Raw genomic sequence first — 18,940 nt, 5'->3', positions numbered from 1 at the left:
TCGTGGAACAAAGTTCGTTTATTGCCTGATCGTTTCGTTCTGATAAATGATTTTATTGATTTTTTATTCTTTTATTGTATTTTACTTCTGCTGCATCTGCTGCGTAATCTGGGCATTGTGCTCCTGGAAGCGCTCGCTCACGCGCTGCTGTGTGGCCATCCACTTGAGGACGCAGCGGTTGAGACAGCCGGTCTCCTTGGTGGAGATAGATTTGGAGGTGAAGTCGTCGACGCAGGAGGTGAAGCAGTGCTCGACAAGTCCGCCGAAAGCCTAGAACAATGATTGTTGTTAATTGGGGAATTCATATCGCTATCGGGGTGTGTCGAGGAAGAGAGGCGAGACGTACGCTGACGAACTCCTTGACTTGACGCTTCTGCATGCGCTGCTCGAGAGTGCGCTGCTCGGCGGATGTTAACCTGAGATTCGATGTTAGTTTGTAGTCCCTTTTGTACTTTGGAGATTGGACATGTGAAATGCGTACATATCCATTGTGGCGGTATTGAAGGTAGTGAAAAAAGCGATTAAATGGCGATTAAAGGTGGTGTTTGGCTTGGAGGTTCCTAGTCTGGAGACTGATGACGATGAAATTTCAAAGTTGCTAGAGACGGTTCGCACCCCACATTGAAGTGTGGAAGCTTTCTTTGCGCACGGATGACGGATGTAGCTTAGAGCGAATGGGAGGCCATACAGTGCCCAATACTTATATCGCTTGATATGCACTGTAGTCCAACTTCACTCAAGTGAATGAGGGCAGCCACGGCTTCATTCAATTGAAATAGGTTGTGATGTGAAATATATTCTACGGAGACAGAGAAGCACAGAAACGCAATTTTTGGATCTCAGAAGGCAATTTGAAGCTTAATATTGGGCTAGAGCGTTTTAAGGTCTATCGGCAGATATAGAATGAAGGAGGCTTGGATAGCTTGACATCGCTACACTGCTCGGAGTCGCATATATTGCGTTGACTGTCAAACTAAGAAAGAGTGTTCATCGTTGAAAATGTGGTAGCGCTGAGAAGCAGAATACTAAGTGAGCAGCATACAGAACATATATCATCGCAGTAGGGACTTACAGAGAGTCCCGTCGTGAGCATGGATAGGCGAGTAAGACGATACTAATACTAGATGTCGGGGCGATGCAGGGAAGAACACAAAAAGAAGGCGGTATAGCTCAATCAACGGTTCAACTGGCATCAGGGCAGCTCAGGGAAGCAGTTTCGCTACTGGAGCATGCAACGACTTTAAAGCTGTTCATCTAATATCTTTGACTCCCTGCCTCACATAAATCTCCGTCTCAAAGATCACTAGCGAGAAAACGGTTTCACGATTATATCAACGACTTCACGTTTGCCCTCTCTGTTCAAGCTTTACTTCTTTTTCTTTCTCTTTCTGCTCTTCTATATTATTTTACGGATGTTACGGAAAGCTACTCTTTGGCTTATTCAGTCTTGGAAGGCGGCTGTTTGGTCTGACTGGCGTGAGAGTAAGTGCTGTGAGAGTTTATCCAACACCAAGCGGTGATAGCACTTGTAGGCAAATTGAAGAGTACAAGTCTCATTGCCGGTAAGCTATATGATCAAGTAATTTTTAACTCTCTATTTTTTATTTTCATTTATTTCCATCTAGAGTCACTTTACTTGACTGCGAGACCCACGTTCTTCTGACCCCTGGGCTTTGACAGCCTTGCTTTAGATTGGTTCCATTATCAACACGACCTTTCATACCTCTTGGAAGCTATTATCTTTCTCGTATTGCAGATGCATCAAAGCTATTTGCTTGTGCATTTTCATTGATACATCGCTCTGAGAATTAATAATCAGGGCGCAGCCATTATTCGCAATTCGGATTCTTCATCTCTATTGGAGCCGAGTATCAGGCTCGTACAGTGAAGACAAGCTCCATAGTGATGGGGTCAAGGTTACATGATTGATATAGAGTTTCTCAATGGAGCAGCAAGTTGAAGCCATCGTCTTTCTCTTTCTCTATCTGCCTCGTATCTACAATCGGATTTGCACAGCTCAGCTATACCCCGGCCTGCATTAGTGCAAGATGCTATGGCTTGGGGGCCGGTTTGGAATACCACAAAGACGTCAGAATCCGTATTCCTTTACCAGTTCCTGCAGTTCCTGGATTGCTCGGCTGCATTGTCAATCGTGTACATCGTTCATCGTGAGCCGCAAATACTGGGACGGACCGGTGGGGCTATGCTCGGATGTTTGGCTCCTTTATGATCCCCTGGTCAAGGCGCAATGCAACAACAGCCTATTCGCTCTCTATAAAAGCGCCGGGAACCCGGGCGAGGTTTCAAAGGCATGGGATTGGTGTGAACACAACGATATCTCCGTAACCTTGTCGCTGGCCGGATATATGTACTACATACGAGGAAGCTGATGATACGACGTCAGCCGCCTAAGCCACAACGGCGTCGTGAACAAGCCTCGTCTCGTTGTGCACCTCAATCGTTATCAACTTTCGGCGATTGTTGTTGCTGGTGGTGAGCAAAGCAGCCTGTCGCGTACCAGATTACGGCTGGGAGTAAACAAAAATACGAAGAGCCTGTGCCGTGACGTCTGATTGGCATCCCCAAGGCGAGCTAAGCCGTCGATGGTGCCAAGTAGGCCTAAAAAGTGCCCGCGTATATATATGCATGTAAACTTAATTGAACCATTCAAGGTGAGAGAGAGCTGGAGATTTGATTAGCAGGATTGGAGCGATATTGGCCCTGCCGCTAGCACGGGCACGACCCCATTTGGCTATGCTGCAAAAAGCGAAGGTCGATGGAGCTTTTTAATCAATATTAATCAATATTGGCCTGCTGCTCTGACCTTGTGTTGGAATAGGTGGTATAATACGAAGTCATCGTATATGTCATCTCCCTTGGCTAGGTACAGGTAGTCTCTGTCATACTGGGCCGCTAGCAGCTCAGCTACTGCTGTAGCGCCCCTTTTTGGGCGGTACGTGATAGCTGTATGATTCATCGTACATTCAACCATTCAACCATTGAGATTCATACAGAGACAGAGACAGAGAGAGAGAGACAAAGGGACAATTTGAGCTCAGCTCAGCCAGGCCACCCACCAGGCCGCGGCCCCTCCTCTCGAGACGTCCGCTGCAGCGCCTTGCAGGGGGCATGGCCTTGTTTGCGCTGCGCTGCCTTAGAAGATCCAGGCGCCGATCATCCAGAAATTAACGCCTGGTTCCAACGTCATTCGCTGTTCTGCCGATGCCTCTTCCCCCTCGTTTTTGCGCGTGCACCGCCTCGTTGCCCTGGTCGGGGCCATTGCGCGTGCATGGAGGGGCTGGTTTGCGTGTAAGAGGAGGTAGGTACATGTAAGAAGCAGTGCAGGACGTGATTCCAGAGGCACTCAGCTCGACTTCAACGGGGGGCTGTAGTATTAGTGGTGTATCATCGTCTGCTCCCCTTGTCCAGCCATTTCCCGCCGCTGCGACTGCAACTGTACGGTGCCTGCAGCTGCCTCACTCCAGAGCCCCCTGTGTTTTACAGCCGTCATCCCGCAAGGAATGCCCCGTCAAGCATTGGCCGTCATCAACGTATCGTGTACTGCACCATGTATCAGAACAGCTTCTCTGCGCACACATGGGGCTTCTAATAATAAGCCCGCGCCACAAAAGAAGCGTGCCTGCAGCCCACGTACACGCCTGTATGGCACAGGTACCGGCCCGGCACATGGGCAGCGCAAAGCCTGGTGGGCTGCCTTGTCTGCGTGTCTCGGGGCCGCTAGAGCGCCTAGCGCTGCGACCTGCCATCCCGTGGTTCCTCGCTCCAGTACGACGCTGCTACCGCGAGGTACTTGGCCCGCGGCGCCCTCGCAGCACCCGCCGTACCGCTGTCCGCTGTGCCACCCGCCACCAAAAACCTCACGGCGACAAAGCTGCAACACCACAGCCGGCCTCTCAGCCAAACGCCGTGCCACCTCCTCCAACCTCGCTCCGCGCCCGTCCATCGCCGCCGCTGGAATCGCGTCCCTCATGTCTCTGGGCCTTTGTCGGGGCATCTGGCCGCTACTTGACCCTCGCATCGCCTGCTCTGCCGCCCGCCCGCTCGCTGCCCGCCGAAGCGTCTCGTTCTCATCCACCTGAGCGACGAGACCACGAGGCACTCACTCCTCGTTTTTTGCGCAATCATCGACGCTCGTTGACGCTCCCCGACTCTGACGCCATCTGCGAACCTCCAGCTTGCTCCCATTGCATTCGCTCTCGCCTCTCGCCTCGCCTCTAAACTCTCGCTCGCGCTCACGCTCACCACTTTCTCTTCTCTTCTCTTGCCCTCCCTTTCGGGGGCCGAGTCCATCGCTCGTTGCGCCCTCCCTCCGTCGATCTGGGCAATTCGCAGCCTCGCTGAATCTGCCTGCCCATTGATTCTGGCTGCGCTGCCTGTCCCTCGCCGTCTGCCCTCCTCGCGCAGGCGCCCGCCATGACGTCCAGCAATCCGAATCCGCATCAGGGCAGCCCGCCGTCGCTGCCCGCCATGCCCAACACCCCTGCGTCGCCGCCGAACAAACGCGACCTCAAGTCGTGGTGGAAGAACTTCAAGCTGCCGACCAAGCACCAGGAAACGTCTCAGCAGGGTACGCTCTCACCTCCACAACACTCCCCTCCGCCGGCCCTTATACCTTTATCCGCAGACGGCTTGCCTCGTTCAGGAAGCTCTGGTCGCTATTCAGATCATCTGGTATCGATTTTTTTCAATTTGCTAGGTTGCGTTTCATTGCGTGCCACGTATGCCTATTGAAGCCAGGGACTTCTTGTCGCAGTTTGCTCGGTCATTGAATAATCCTAGTTGAAAGGCGTGTCAAGCGATACAAATCCTGATCCCAATTGAATACCCTATCCCTGGCTCTTTCAGATAATCGTTTCTGCTGTCCCTTGGCTACTTGCATATGCTCATGAAGAGAACGAAAAAAGAAGCTTTCCTAATGCGTCATCTCACTTGTGTTTACACACTAAACTAATCTCCTGAATCTATAGACCACCGTGGCAGCGGAGGCATATTTGGTGTTCCTCTCCGACAGAGCATAACATACGCAAACGTTGCCATCTCTCTTGTTGACGAGAATGGAAAGAGCTACATTTACGGCTATGTTCCTATTGTAGTCGCTAAATGCGGTGTCTTCTTGAAGGAAAAGGGTACGTCTGACGAAGATTGGAGCCAGTCGGTTCATGCAATATTGATCAATTGCTAACACCCACCCCCAGCTACTGGTATTGAAGGCATCTTCCGACTGAGCGGTTCCGAGAAACGAATCAAAGAGCTCAAGACGATTTTCGATTCGCCTGATCGATACGGCAAGGGACTCGTTTGGGAAGGTTATACCGTTCACGATGCTGCCAACGTGCTCCGGAGATATCTCAACGATTTACCCGAACCTGTAGTGCCCCTAGACCTATACGAAAAGTTCCGCGATCCCCTTCGTGGAGCTACAAAGCAAGCAGTCGGAGATACCGAGGGTCCGCAATTCGTTGAGAATTTTGATGAGAGGGCAGCCATTGTGAAATACCAGAAGCTGATTACGGAACTGCCTCCGCTTAACAAGCAGTTGCTTCTCTACATCCTGGATCTGCTGGCCGTATTTGCCGCCAAGTCTGATGAGAACCGCATGAATTCCCAGAACCTGGCTGCCATTTTCCAGCCCGGAATGCTATCCCACCCCTCACATGCAATGGCACCTGAAGAGTATCGACTAAATCAATGCGTCATCATTTTCCTCATCGAAAATCAGGACCACTTCCTTATCGGAATGCAAGGCACCGAGGCAGACGAGACAACGATGCAGCAAGTGGCCTCTGGGACTCCCAACCCGCCGCGTACGCCGAACCAAGACCGAAATTCGGGCTTGGGGAGAACGGCTTCCAACGCCAGTGCTGGTGCTGATAGCATTCGTAAAGATGGCTTAATTCGACGAAACAAATCCGTGTCCTCCAGGCACTCTAGGGTTGATGGTGCTGCCACCCCCAACAGTCCGGCCTTGGCTGCAACGCCTACTGGTGGTGGTTTGGCTAGGAGCAACACCGTACCATCCAAGAAGTCACCGGCTCTGGTAGGGGGCAAATTCAAGAAGAATGAGAACCATGGTCGCGCACCACATTCACCAGCCTTGGAGCCGCTGACGCCGGCTCGCCTACCTCAGCAGGACGTCATTGATACCCCCTATAGAGCTTCTACGCCGACCCCGTCGCATACGACTTTCGACTCAATGCATCTCGCCCCCGATCGCATACTATCAGCAGGTCGAAGCCAAGAGAGGCTGTTGGATGTCCCGCATGACCACTCGGCGCCCTCAAAGCATCATCAGAAACTAGAGCACCTGTTCCAGCGGTCTCCAAACCATGACAGCGGTAGCGGCGACAAAAGACAGCCAAACAAGCTCAAGAAGAAGCGGATACCAGGTAGCATGAGCATCAGCGCCCAGAGCTCGTGCTCCTCGCTTCCACACTCCGCCTCACCAGGCACGGAAGCAGGAAACCCTTTGGAAGCGGCACCTCCTTTTGCACAGCCCATGACACAGCCCCAACCTCGTTCAAGTACCATTCCTCATTCAGTTCCACAGCCAGCGCCTTCTGCTTCGACACCGGCCATAGATTCTCCAAAGCAGCCGGATTTGCATCATCAGCTCTCGAACCCTGTCATTCACCAGGATCAGAATCACACTGACACGCATAATCACTCGCATAATCATTCGGTTTACCATGAGCACAACCTTCGACCCGAGGATGTTTCTGCGCCACGGGGAAAGAAATCCCCTCCTGCTTCAATTAATTCATCGTTCAATGACGGATCAGATTTTGAGCAGGTGGCTCACGAGCCCCCCTTGCCGGCAATCGTCGAGACAGCCGACAAAGAAAAGAAGAGCAGGTGGAGACTGTCGAGAACGAAGAAAGATGACTATCCAAGCGGGCCGACCAGCCCCAGGGCGTCGCCGCCAGTATTCAACATTGGCTCAAACCATAACGCAGATGTTAGCACCACATCGATTGGAAGTGCCATTGCCAAGCCTCGGAAGAGCTTCACTGGCGAGAGCACCGAGCACTTGGGAAGCGTTAGCGATCGTGCTTACACATATGATAGCTCCAAGGATGAGAAAGATGACTCCAAAGGACCTATTGGATGGATCAAGCACAAATACCGAGAGGCCAAAGAAGTTGCTGATCACAAGCGGAACAAATCCCCGCCTCCTTCAGACGGCCACCAACCGTTCAGCCAGAGTATGTTGGCGCCACGGGGTAAGAGTCTGGATATAAAGCGAGATCTTAATCAAGAAGAAGAGAAGCTGTTCCCAAACGCGGCTCAACAGCTTGCATTTAGAGATGTTTCAAAAGAAAGAGCAAATGTCCCACCAGCAGCTTCGGAAGTGTACAGGAAGCTCGGCCAAGCTGAGCCAGCTCAGAGAGACTCTGCCCAAGGCATGACTATCCACAGGGTCATTAGTGAATCAGACTCTGAGCCGCAAACTGTCGCGGTGCCGGTAGCTAATGCTGCCAAGGAAGCTGTTCTCGAGACTGCGGCCGTGCCCAAGGCACAAGCTGCCACAATACCTGAGACTCAGGGATCTAACCCCCCGTTGGAGCAACCGTTGCCACCCGTTGTAGAAAATACGGAGCAAGAGGAAAAGCAAGCATAGTGACTTTCTTCTCAAGTTGTAAATGAGCTTTTTCCAGAAGCAATGAAGATGAAGATGAATCTAAGGATCACGAGGAGTTGATAGGATGGGCCCGTTTTTTTGCTCTTTCTCTTTTCTTAATTTCTCTTCTTACCACCCCCCTTTTTTGTGCTTTTTTTTTATCATGTCGTTTCTTTTTTCTAGAATTAACGAATTTCCTTTGTCTATCATGTACTCGAAGGCCTCCCCTTTTTATTCTTTTCCTCTTTTTTTTTCTCTTCTTCTCGAAGAAAAAGGAGATTTGAGAGAGAAAAGGGGAGCTTTTCTTTTTCTTTTTTAACGTCAAAACACTGCTGCTGTATGTATGTATGTATGTTGAAGCGGAAGGGCGGGAGATGAAGAATATGCAGAAGAAGAAGAAGAAGAAGAGAAGAAGCATGTGTAGGAAACGGGAAATATTAGGTTTTAAAAGATTATTTAGTTTCATGAAAAATGACATGTTTATATGTCTGTTTGCTACGGCCTTTTTTTTGACGTAATCTTGGACAAAAATAGGGAAAAGATTATGCGAGCCTTGCGTTTACACACATATCCCCTTTAGAATCTCTTCGCTATTGGAAAGTTATGGGTTTGGTTACGGGGAAGAATACACATCCAGAGTCTTGTATAACTTCTTTTTATTGGGATTAGTTACAGATTTATACTTGGTACGTCTAGCCGTAGGGATAAATTATATGCTATTTGCTTTTTTTGCGATACAAAACCATTGCCGAGCACGAGGAGGTCACTACTAACGAAACAACTGCAAAAACGAGATGAACGAATCAGGCCTTTGTGACGGATCCCTCGTACACCCCCGTATCCCAAACAATCATGTAACCCGCTCTCCGCCAATCTTCATTAACAAATCCATTGAAGCCCACCCACACGCGAGTGAGCTGCGATATGCCCAGCCGCTTGCCCTCGGGCGTGTTCAAAAACTCGCCCAGCCAAGGCTCTATGCCTTCGAATCCGACAATGTACCGGGGAACAGGCACAACGGAGTTCCCAGGGGCAAAGAGTTCTTGGCGTAAAAATGGGATGGGGTTGTCGTAGAAGCGATCTGCTTCGTCGCGGTACAACTCGCGCTCGGGAGTGTTTGGCTGAGTATGCAGGGGGGGTTCACAGGTGAGCGCGTAGGCCGACAGCCCTGGATAGACGAGATGGGAGCGCCAGGGGGTGGAGTGGCACGGCATCAGAAAGAGGGCGAAGAGGTCTTCTTTATTAGCGTCATCGTCGGTGGATGTCGTGACATTGGAGTAGTGGCTTAGATGGGCGTGATGAACAGCAGACGGATGAATGCGTTCATATTCTTGTCGAAGAAATGAGAGAACGCCAAGAGGTGCGGGTTGGTGCAGGAAAGAGAGATAGCCGGCGAGGACAATGTTGATTCCCAAGGCGGTAAAGAGAAGAGGCTTGTTACGAAGCTGAGCGCGGCGAGCTGCCGGTGACTTTGTCCCAGAGGGTTGAGAGGCAGATATCTGAGCCGCAGATGAGATGGAGGGCGGAGGACTTGTTCGCGTAACTGAGGTGAAGAAGGCCGCGGCTCGTGGAGCGGCAAGGACGCTGAGAACTGGGAGGAGAGGATAGATGAAGCGAACTTCTTTGTGGGAGATGAGGGAAAGGGCAATGACGGTGCTGAGAACAGCGTAGGAGAGCGTCCGAAGTATGTTGGCCTGATCAGCAGTCTTAGACGAAGGCTTGAACAGTGCTGGCACAACAAAGGGGACGCTTGTGGTGCAAAGCAGAGGTATGCCTTGGAGGATATAGTAGTGCCAGGGGTTGCGGCCGTAAAAGACGGCAAGTGATTTGGAGATGTTGAAGTTGAGCCAGTTATAAGGCGGAAAGGCCCATTCTCCAAAATAGAATCGGTCAGCGAGGACAGACATGCCCACCACCAAAGATCCGCATAGGATTGCTTCTCTGAATAGAACCAAGACGGTGGAGAAACTCAGGGGTGAGTTCCCTTGAAGCGTTATTCGTGTTAGAGCGACGAAGACAATAGTGAGCCAAATGAGGATATTGGTAGGGCGTAAAACGACAGCCAAGGCGGCGAGACAGAGCGAAGCACGGAGACGCCAGAGTTTACCGCGCAGGACGTTGAAGGGCTTGGAATTCTCCTTGATGGAATAGGGGGCAACACCGACGAGTTGCCAAGGCCAGTAGCAGAGGGCCATGACCGTGAGAGTTGTCTCCAGGGAATTGGAAAAGGTCCTCGTGGAGCAGTACCATTGCCAGGGATTCAGAAGTTGCATGAAGAGCTGAGGGGGTTCATTCATCGTGTAAGTGGCGAGATACAACTAGGGAGTCGAGGAGAGCTTGAGGGGAGACTTACAGCAAAGAAGGAAGCATTGCTATCAGAGCCATACACGGTGGAGGCAAGATGCCAGGTGTACCAGTCCCCTAGAGCAGCAATGAAGGCTTGCAAGATGCGGGGAGAAACAATGACTGCGGCGGAGCGAATAGCATTTCCTGGAGGAAAGACGGCGGACAGACGATCTGCAGCCATGTAGGCGCCGGAGAAGAGGAGAGGATGGAGAGACGACCTCAGCTGGTGGTGCCATTCCTATAAGGCGAGGGACAATTAACAGGTTTGTTTCTTCCAGTTTTCTGATGATATCAATTGAAGAATTGTGATGTACATGTGTGTATATATTCGAGGAGGACACATAATTGTGTGCACAGCATGTAATTGCACGTATAAAAGACCTACCCATGTGAGCCACGCGCCGCTCCCGGGCCCAAAGGCCAGGCGCCAGGCCGGCTCCAGCGCCTGGAAAAACTCATCGGGCTGGAAAAAGGTGGCCAGATACAGGGCATTGAGCAGCCGCAGAATGACAATGTCCCGCAGCGGCACGGGCGAGAGACGCGGCTTGCTCTTGAACGAGGCCGAAGGAGCGCGTTGGTGGCCGGCCATGGTTCAAAGTGTGGATGGTTTCAAATGGCTTTCAATGGTTGTGCAGCTGAGTTGGCGCGCTATAGCCGTCTCAATGGTTGTAGGGGAGCCCCTTTAGCGTCCAGCGGCTGCTAACCAGGCTCCCGTCACGCTAATGGATGCTGAATTGGATTGGCTGACCCTTGTTGCTCCAACGTGGCCCAATTGATGCACTGCGGAGTCGGTCGTGGTGAGAACGACAAATCTCGCGGTTTCTATCCATTCTGCATTGTTCTCGGGATCTTGATATAGCACAGCATTTTGAAAAGAGCCCGCCAGCAGTACCCTGATGCTCTGGGTTACTCGCCTGAGCACTGTCCTTGAGCTTAAGTTGTTTAGAGCCCCTGCAAGTACAGATGCGCCTGCCGCACAGTTTGGAACTTGGCACTTGGCATTAGACACGAGCAGCCAATAGCAGCCGCTGGATAGCAGTCATTGGATGAATGAAGAATGATGCGAGGAAGGAGCTGCGCAGCCTTGAAACTATTTCCTCACAAGACACAAGAAGGCGATAAATGTGAAAGGCAGAGGCTAGCATGCTCAAGGTGCTGAGACTCATTAGAGGGTGCTGTCCTGGACCCGTCGTAATCTAATCTCATCTAATCAGTGCGTGATCGGACATGTATCCAATCGACATACAAAACGACCCCCGTCTCTTACTTCTTACTGTAAGGCATGTGCAGATACAGCAATGCGCATCCTACCTTATCTCTACCAGCTGCCTGCAGCAGTAGCATCGGCACATCCTTTCTGCGACAATATCGGTCCCAGCATTGGCATCAGCATCAACGTAAGCATCGGTCGACCAAAGCATCCCCATGCAGCCAAATCTCACATTACATCACTCCCTCATCCTTTCGCTCGTCATAGGTCGTAGATACCAATTGACAGATCTCACAAGACCACAGACGGCCCGGTCAACGTACGTAATGCGACGGTGCCCATTGGCCCATCTCTCAAACGTCGACAGGGCTCCCCACCCTTTTTTTTCTTGGTGGCCGGACCGGATGTTGCAGCAGCGTGAAATCATGAGAGCCGCCGAATGTGGGGATCGACGCCAACATCCCACTGCCTCAAAGCGTGAAGAGCGCAGTGCGACTATCTGCTAATCTATACAGCCCAGGCAATAGATGTTTGGATGGAACCAGGCGTACAGACACAGACTAGATACCCGACAAAAAAAACAGCATGATTGCCCATGGCTTGCCCAGATCCTGAATCACCATCGTCGCTCCCACGCGCAGTCTAGGCCATTTCGAGACCCTCTGCTAGGGGTCCAGAACCAAAATGCCGAGGCCAGCCGGCCGCTTCTCTGGGGCGCCCTACGGCATCGGCGGGCTCTGGACTATCGGACCTGCGGCGAACCCAAGGAAACCACCGGCACCTCGACGGCGTTGGCTCTCCAGCGACAGGGAGCAGAGCCCAGCGCCTGGAGCCTCTGCTCCACCGGCGTGCTGCTACACGCTCACACTTGCACTTAGGGGTATAGCGGCGGCGTATCTTGGTCTCCAATGCCTGGATCCAGCTCGACTATGTGACACATTGATTCCACGCCGCGTCGGTGCTTCTATCGCTGCCCGCTTTCTCACGGCCCTATAACTGGCGTCGTCTCCCCGGGGGTCAGGTGGTTTGGGACCTGACTCTCTCTCATCAGCTGCAGCGATTTGCGAATTTGTAGGTGAAGACCAGAAAAAGGAAATAAGACTTGTTCTAACGTCGTCTTTTTCTAACCAGAGCATCTGCTTCCAATTACAATTTACTAGCTGGTACGTCCATCGGCACGTCCATCGGCGCTTATCCTCGCTATCAGTGCCCCTCCCCCTCCGTGTTCCGGCCTATCGCAAACGACTTTCCATTCCTTGCAAATTCGACCGACTTCCACTAACACAGCATCGACTTCAGATCTCTTTCTCCTCAAACACCAACCACCAATTCTATCCAACCATGGCTCCCCACGCTAGCGATGCTGTTGCCAGCAACGGCGCTGCATCCCGCTTCCACGCCTCTTCCACCGATGCCGCCATCGCCGCCGAGAACCAGTTTGCGGCTCACAACTACTCGCCTCTCCCCGTCGTCTTCTCCAAGGCTCAGGGCGTCAATGTCTGGGATCCCGAAGGCCGCCAGTACCTGGACTTCCTGTCTGCCTACAGCGCCGTCAACCAGGGCCACTGCCACCCCGAGCTTGTCAAGGCTCTCGTCGACCAGGCCTCCCGCCTTACTCTGAGCTCAAGAGCCTTCCACAACGATGTTTTCCCCAAGTGGGCCGAGAAGGTCCGCAGCGTCTTCGGCTACGACATGGTGCTGCCCATGAACACCGGCGCCGAGGCCACGGAGACTGCCATCAAAATTGCCCGCAAGTGGGCTTACAAGGTCAAGGGCGTTGAGGATGGCAAGGCATTGGTCTTTTGCGCTGCTGAGAACTTCCACGGCCGAACTGTAAGTATTCCATCAGTTGTCTAGTACAATCCCAAATTGTGGTTTTGAGTCAAAAAGAAAAAAGAAAAAAAAAGAAAGAAGAAAGACTCAACGCAATGGGCAACAAAGACGTACTAACACTCCCCACAGATGGCCGCCATCACTCTGTCCACCGATCCCGAGTCCAAGGACAACTATGGCCCGTATGTCCCCAACATTGGCGCCACCTCCCCTTCCACTGGCAAGCCCATCCGCTACAACAACGTGGCCGACTTAGAGGAGGTTTTGGAGGCCCATGGCAAGGACACCGCCGCCTTCATTGTTGAGCCCATCCAGGGTGAGGCTGGTGTTGTTGTTCCCGACGACGACTACCTGACCAAGGTCCATGCCATTTGCAAGAAGCACAACGTTCTCCTCATCTGTGACGAGATCCAGACTGGTATTGGCCGAACTGGCCGCATGCTCTGCTCTGAGTGGGCTGGCATCAAGCCTGACATGGTCACTCTTGGAAAGGCCATCTCCGGCGGCATGTACCCCGTCAGCGCTGTCCTGAGCAGCAAGGAGATCATGCTGGTTGTCGAGCCCGGTACTCATGGTTCGACCTATGGCGGTAACCCCCTGGGCTGTGCAGTGTCAATCCGAGCTCTGGAGATCCTTGAAGAGGAGGACATGACTGCCAAGGCCGAGCGTCTTGGCCACATCTTCCGCGATGGCGTGGCCGCAATCAAGTCGCCCATTATCAAGACGGTTCGCGGCAAGGGTCTGTTGAACGCCGTTGTCATTGACGAGGCCGCTGCTTCAGGCCGCACTGCATGGGACCTCTGCCTTCTGTTGAAGGCCAAGGGCCTCTTGGTAAGTTGACCTTTTGCATCCCATGGCTGCCTTGCCTCTTTTTCTCCTCTCTACCCCTCTTCTTCATGTTACGTTTCCTTTGCTAATCACCCTATTAGGCCAAGCCAACCCACGGGGATATCATCCGTTTTGCGCCTCCCCTCGTCATCACTGAAGAGGAGCTTCGCAAGGGTCTCAACATCATTGCTGAGGCTCTGAAGGAGCTGCCCACCGTCGCTAAATCCGAGGGTCACTAAATGACAAGTGACAACTTTTCCTCCAGCAGTCTGAAGGGGGGAAAAGTTCAGAGCGTACCGTCCTACGGGAAGTAGACGCCGCTGCCTCGTGAGCGCGAGCTCCGGGAATTATGAGGGCGACCCACGCGAAAAGAGAGACGAGGAATTTCCTTTTTGATTTACACGTCAAACATATAAGATACCCAAGGGATAGCCAGGACCGGTCATGAAGCAGCATAGGAACGGGAGCATATTATGGATTACCGTTTTGGGCTTGTTTTGTTATTCTATTTGTTTTCTTCTTGTTCTTGTTGCTTTTTATTTTGCATTCTGCGCCGGACCATGTTCCCTGTTTTCGAACAGGTCGGGCGGATCTTCGTCCGCGGCGCAGAGAGAGTTGGTGGTGTGTAGTACGCCTTGTGTAGAAGGCTTGAAAATGATCAATATACATAAATTGGGGTGGAATATCATTATGCCGTTTGTCTCGCCTGTGAATCTCGTTTATACTTGTAGCGAGAGAATGACTCAATCTCTGTTATTTGATAAAAAACGCTCTTCGCTCCCCTTAAGCGCTTTTGCATTGAACCAACGCCCGTGAATCCTTGAGGGCGTCTACGATAACTCTTACCAGTGGCTGAAGCGGCTCAAGCGGCATTTCTTATTGTTCGTCTCCCGTCCTCGTCTCACTCATTTGTGCTCTGTACCCCCAAGGCCAAGATTTGGCTAAGTAGGCAGGTAGGCAGTCATGCATTAACGTGAAGATTTAAAACTATTCTGTAAATCCTTACTTGTTCGTACGGCTAGGCAGCAGGAGGAGGGGTCGATTCATTGAGTAGTGTCAATTCACAGCATGTGGAAGCTCTAAAACTTTACAATGATACGTTCAATGTTCTGCCTGGAGGGCGTCCATGTAAGTCGATAAAAAATATCCAAGTGCTCATGAGTGAGGCGATAAGCCGAGGCTTAATTGATTGATACTACTTAAGGTAGTATGTAAGTTATAGTAATACGATCCACGCATGCCAAAATCAACGTGATGCCTAGAAAAACATAATGTGGATACACGTAGGTATGCAATAAGGGATTGGGAAAACAGATTTATTTCTCACATAATTGAAAGCGGGGGACGCAAAAAGCAAATGGAAGGGGGTGGGCATGCATCAATGCTAATAAGGGGTGCGTGGTGATGTGTGATAGCGCTGCCATATAGGTGTGTGTAGTGGTGATGTGTAAATGTAGGACTTTGTATGGTGGGGTGGTATCTCAGCCAGGTACTGCATGTAGACCCGGGTACCCTTATACTAGTTTCAATCCGCTAGGAGATAACTATACAGTATATGGTATGTGTGCCTCCTGAGACAAGAAAATGATAGGCTGATCGTGTTGCTGCAAGAGGGGCGGATGCCTAGATTATGGAGTGTAAGTGAAGTTTTGGGCGAAGAGGGGAAATGTCCTGTCCTTTCCTGCCTGCGACGGCTTCGCTTAAGCAGGATGTGGTGCAAAAATGAAACAATCCAATTGGATTAAGATGGCCGTCTTGTCACGTTGGCGCCTCTTGGTAACCGCGGAAGACGGAGATGACATGCAGGGTGCTGCGAAGCGAGAAACAAAGAGAGAACATTGAGGAAAATAAGCCGTGATATGTCTACGAAGAAAAGTCGTCCAGTGTGTTCTCTCATAGCTTACGGGTAATAAATGAAGCAAGCATGGGTATCATTGACATGTCGCATGTGTACAAGGCACGTAAAAGATTACCTAGGTTGGCACGTCAAGGTCACTCTCAACCCAGCAGAACCCAGTCTACGATCCTCACCCCTGCAGGGCATAAGATGAGATGTGTAATTCGCATGCAAGGGAGGGCTTGGTAAATTGCTTGATGGCGACTGCAAAGTGCAGATCTTTGCGTCTTGCACTGATGTCATGATGTGCGGCTGGTCGTGGCATTTCTGGGGTTTCGCCTCATCGTGAACAACAGGCTTAAAGGTGGCTTACACGCCTAGGGACGTGGTTCGTCTTCATAGGACGCAGGACTGTGTTGTGTCGCGCTCTGTGCTGCACGGCTTCGTATCGTCGGCTTTATCGCAAGCCACTGAAACCGCAAGAGATCGAGAAACAGTAGACTATGCAGGGAAGCATATCTAGAAGCCAGCTCGGCCCATTTCAACCAGGCCGTTTGATGGCAGTGAACCACCTCTTTATTAGACTTACAAGTAAGAGCGGCTCACGATTGCCTCGATGCTAGCGTCCGGGATGCCGAGCGTCAAACAGAAACAGGGAACTGAGAATTGACCCCATGTTTCTGAGCCTGTCGCTCGGCCTTATGCACAGCTCCTCTTCACGTCGATCCCTCCCCCTCTCCAAAAGCATCGGTTTAAGTCGAGTCAGCCGCATGGGATACAGCAGATGATGGCGGCCGACCGCCGACGCCGCGACGCCGCTCTAAGCCGTTCCAAGCACGGTGAGCACGTCGAAATTGAACTGGCGTCGAGGTCCTTGCGTGAGGAAAAAGAAACGAGAACCTTGGAAGGGAGAAGGGAGAAGCGTGTGATACGCAGGTCTCCCATCGCCCTACGACTGCACGTGCTGACTGGGCTGGCGGTCAATAGCTCGATAGCCGGCGATAGCAGCATCAAGGGCCATCCAGGTGCTAGGCCAGATGGAATAGCGGGGAGCCGCCAGGCCACGCAGACGCAGTGTCAGGTGATGGATGAGCATTTTGATATAAACGGGAAACAGGTAATAGACGATCTGCATTCATGCCCTCAAGCTGCGATTCGACCAGGCGATTCTTGGGGTTCTTGACAGCACTCGAAGCCATGAGACCAGGTACCCAGGACCCTGGCCGGCGCGGTGATGTCAAAGCCCGTCAGCCATGGCCGAGTCGAGCCAAGCAAGAGTATGGGGTGGCTCGATTGGTGCATATGATGTTGGGCATGCGATGAGATCCGTTGGGGCTCCAGTCCGTCTAGAACGCCAGGGGTCTAAAAATAACAGGTCCGGGTGCGACAGAATCCCTCGCGTACACGAAGAGAAACATGCCGTGTTTGTGATATCCACCCTTTTGGTAGGGTGAAGTCAAGGACCAAAGTAACAAGTATCGCTGAACGCTAAATACCTGATAGATCCCATGGCCGAGCAGGGTTCGAAGCAAGAAAGATGAGGTATCCAGGGCCTCGGAGCCGCTTCAACGGCTGAGTAGAAAGATAGTAGAAAGCCTGAATATGGGTCTGGACACGTATTGTAGCACTCTTGCACGAGTAATGCCTGGTGGCAGCGGCGGGATAAGATTATTACTAGTACTTGGGCTACTAGGAGTATGCGCAGAGTACAGATGACAAGTCGTAGTAACAGCCTGCAAGTTGCACAGGGGGAATACTGAAAGACGGGTCAGCGCCCACCGAGAGGCATCGTTGCTGCGTGAGGAATGGAGTCGAGAGTTTGAAGTATACAGCTCTGCTGCAGTATCTCAACTCCGTACGCGGCTGCGGACACCGGCTGTAGATGGGATTGGCCAGATTCCCTCTGGGCTTGTTTGCAGCAGCAAGGGGGGCCACTTTTGAGAGTCAATCAAGCCATCCCACGTAGGAAATTGGGCTGGATGATTTGGCACGATGAGAAAAGACGGTGTTGAATACTTGCAGTATACCCAGCAGTCACCACGACGCACAGAGTGTGTAGTAGGACGCAGCCATGTACCACCAGTCAATATTGCCGGCACTTGTCGAATGCAAGGAGGAAGTGAGATGCACCGTACTCTTGACTTGTGGGAGCCGTCCGGATATTCTCCCAGTATGGTGGTTGTCGTCGTTAGTGACGGTTCATGTTGCACAGCATAAACGATGGCATCGTGGGGATAAGAAGAGAGACTGATTGGATGCGAAGCCACCCTTGGGCTCGTCTCAAGCAGGCTGCTACTGCAGTTGGCCCACCAATGAGCAGTAGTCTCGGCTAGGTGATGAGAATATCGGAAAACAGAAAACAAGAAGAGGCCACCAAAAGAAGAAAAGAAAGCGGAAAGATCAGGCAGAAGTCGTGGGGAATCCAGAGCCAAAATCAACCTTGGTGGTGATGCATTCACACGCCAGTGCGGTGAGTCCTGTTCAGGCCTAGCCGGGGGAAACTGCCCGGCAGAAATGATGCTAGGATCAGCTTCCCGCCTTCCATACTGAGGCAGATTGCAAGCAGCAACTTTCCTTGCCTGATAAGGAACTGCACCATACATACAGGTACATACAGCAAATGCTCGTACAAAATGCGGAATCGAGTCTCGTACTCGGTAGACGAAGCGCGGGGCACTCCACGTATACCGATTCATCTCATCACATCTCATCAGGCGTCAAGGTACTTGACAGGCATGTACTCGTGTGCTATAGCGCGCCCGCGGGATACAAAGTATAAGCATCAATGGTCTGTTTCATGCTTTCCCATGGCGCCGCCTCATTCTACAGCTCTTGACCGCCCTTGCAGCTTTGCCGCCACCAGAGTTCCGACATCCAAGCATCATTCTGATCAAGTTTTCAAGGTCATCTAATCATCGCCAGAAATGTGCTAATGGAGGCAGCCGCCATCACGGACAGAGGCAGCGCCCTCCTTCACGCCAGGCACGAGGAAGCGTCACTCAGTCGTCTAGCTGTCACCAAGCCGCTCATACGCCTTCAACCATTCACGCTTCGACGTTGGCGCCCTCGAGCACGGCCTAAAAAGTCCTACTTGGACGCGAATGACCAGCAGCAAAGGAGTGGGTTTAGCGGTCTCAAAAGTGGTCCCCCGATTTAAGGGTCCTGTTCTCGCGGTGGGTTCAAAAAGGGCAAAAGCTGGGCTGGGCTCTGGTTACGCCTTGCCGGCACAGATGGGGTTGCAATCCGA

At 51.8% G+C, this 18,940-nt stretch overlaps 5 protein-coding genes across 5 annotated transcripts; 3 read left to right on the top strand and 2 right to left on the bottom strand.

Annotated features, from left to right (window-relative positions):
• Positions 1-81: 81 nt before the first annotated feature.
• On the bottom strand, positions 82-489 carry TGAM01_v204801 (mitochondrial import inner membrane translocase subunit TIM9; the record flags this gene model as incomplete). The annotated part of the gene is made up of 3 exons (XM_018801499.1): positions 82-270; positions 347-416; positions 482-489. The coding sequence occupies 3 exons, from the start codon at positions 487-489 to the stop codon at positions 82-84; spliced, it is 267 nt and encodes an 88-aa protein (XP_018665292.1).
• A 3,945-nt stretch (positions 490-4,434) lies between these two features.
• TGAM01_v204800 (hypothetical protein) lies at positions 4,435-7,639 on the top strand (the record flags this gene model as incomplete). The annotated part of the gene is made up of 3 exons (XM_018801501.1): positions 4,435-4,588; positions 4,989-5,147; positions 5,217-7,639. 3 exons carry the CDS (start codon positions 4,435-4,437, stop codon positions 7,637-7,639), a joined length of 2,736 nt encoding a protein of 911 aa, XP_018665294.1.
• An 803-nt stretch (positions 7,640-8,442) lies between these two features.
• TGAM01_v204799 (GPI mannosyltransferase 3) lies at positions 8,443-10,574 on the bottom strand (the record flags this gene model as incomplete). Its single annotated transcript, XM_018801502.1, has 3 exons — positions 8,443-9,918; positions 9,993-10,223; positions 10,371-10,574. 3 exons carry the CDS (start codon positions 10,572-10,574, stop codon positions 8,443-8,445), a joined length of 1,911 nt encoding a protein of 636 aa, XP_018665295.1.
• Positions 10,575-11,879: 1,305 nt separating this feature from the next.
• On the top strand, positions 11,880-12,191 carry TGAM01_v204798 (hypothetical protein; the record flags this gene model as incomplete). Its single annotated transcript, XM_018801503.1, has 1 exon — positions 11,880-12,191. The coding sequence occupies one exon, from the start codon at positions 11,880-11,882 to the stop codon at positions 12,189-12,191; it is 312 nt and encodes a 103-aa protein (XP_018665296.1).
• Positions 12,192-12,536: 345 nt separating this feature from the next.
• Positions 12,537-14,095, top strand: TGAM01_v204797 (ornithine aminotransferase; the record flags this gene model as incomplete). Its single annotated transcript, XM_018801504.1, has 3 exons — positions 12,537-13,028; positions 13,158-13,859; positions 13,958-14,095. 3 exons carry the CDS (start codon positions 12,537-12,539, stop codon positions 14,093-14,095), a joined length of 1,332 nt encoding a protein of 443 aa, XP_018665297.1.
• Between the last annotated feature and the right edge of the window lie 4,845 nt (positions 14,096-18,940).

This window comes from Trichoderma gamsii, assembly GCF_001481775.2.
Source record: "Trichoderma gamsii strain T6085 chromosome Unknown Scaffold_14.2, whole genome shotgun sequence".
In the NCBI taxonomy this organism is placed as follows: domain Eukaryota; kingdom Fungi; phylum Ascomycota; class Sordariomycetes; order Hypocreales; family Hypocreaceae; genus Trichoderma; species Trichoderma gamsii.
This window is presented reverse-complemented; position numbering and strand designations above follow the sequence as displayed.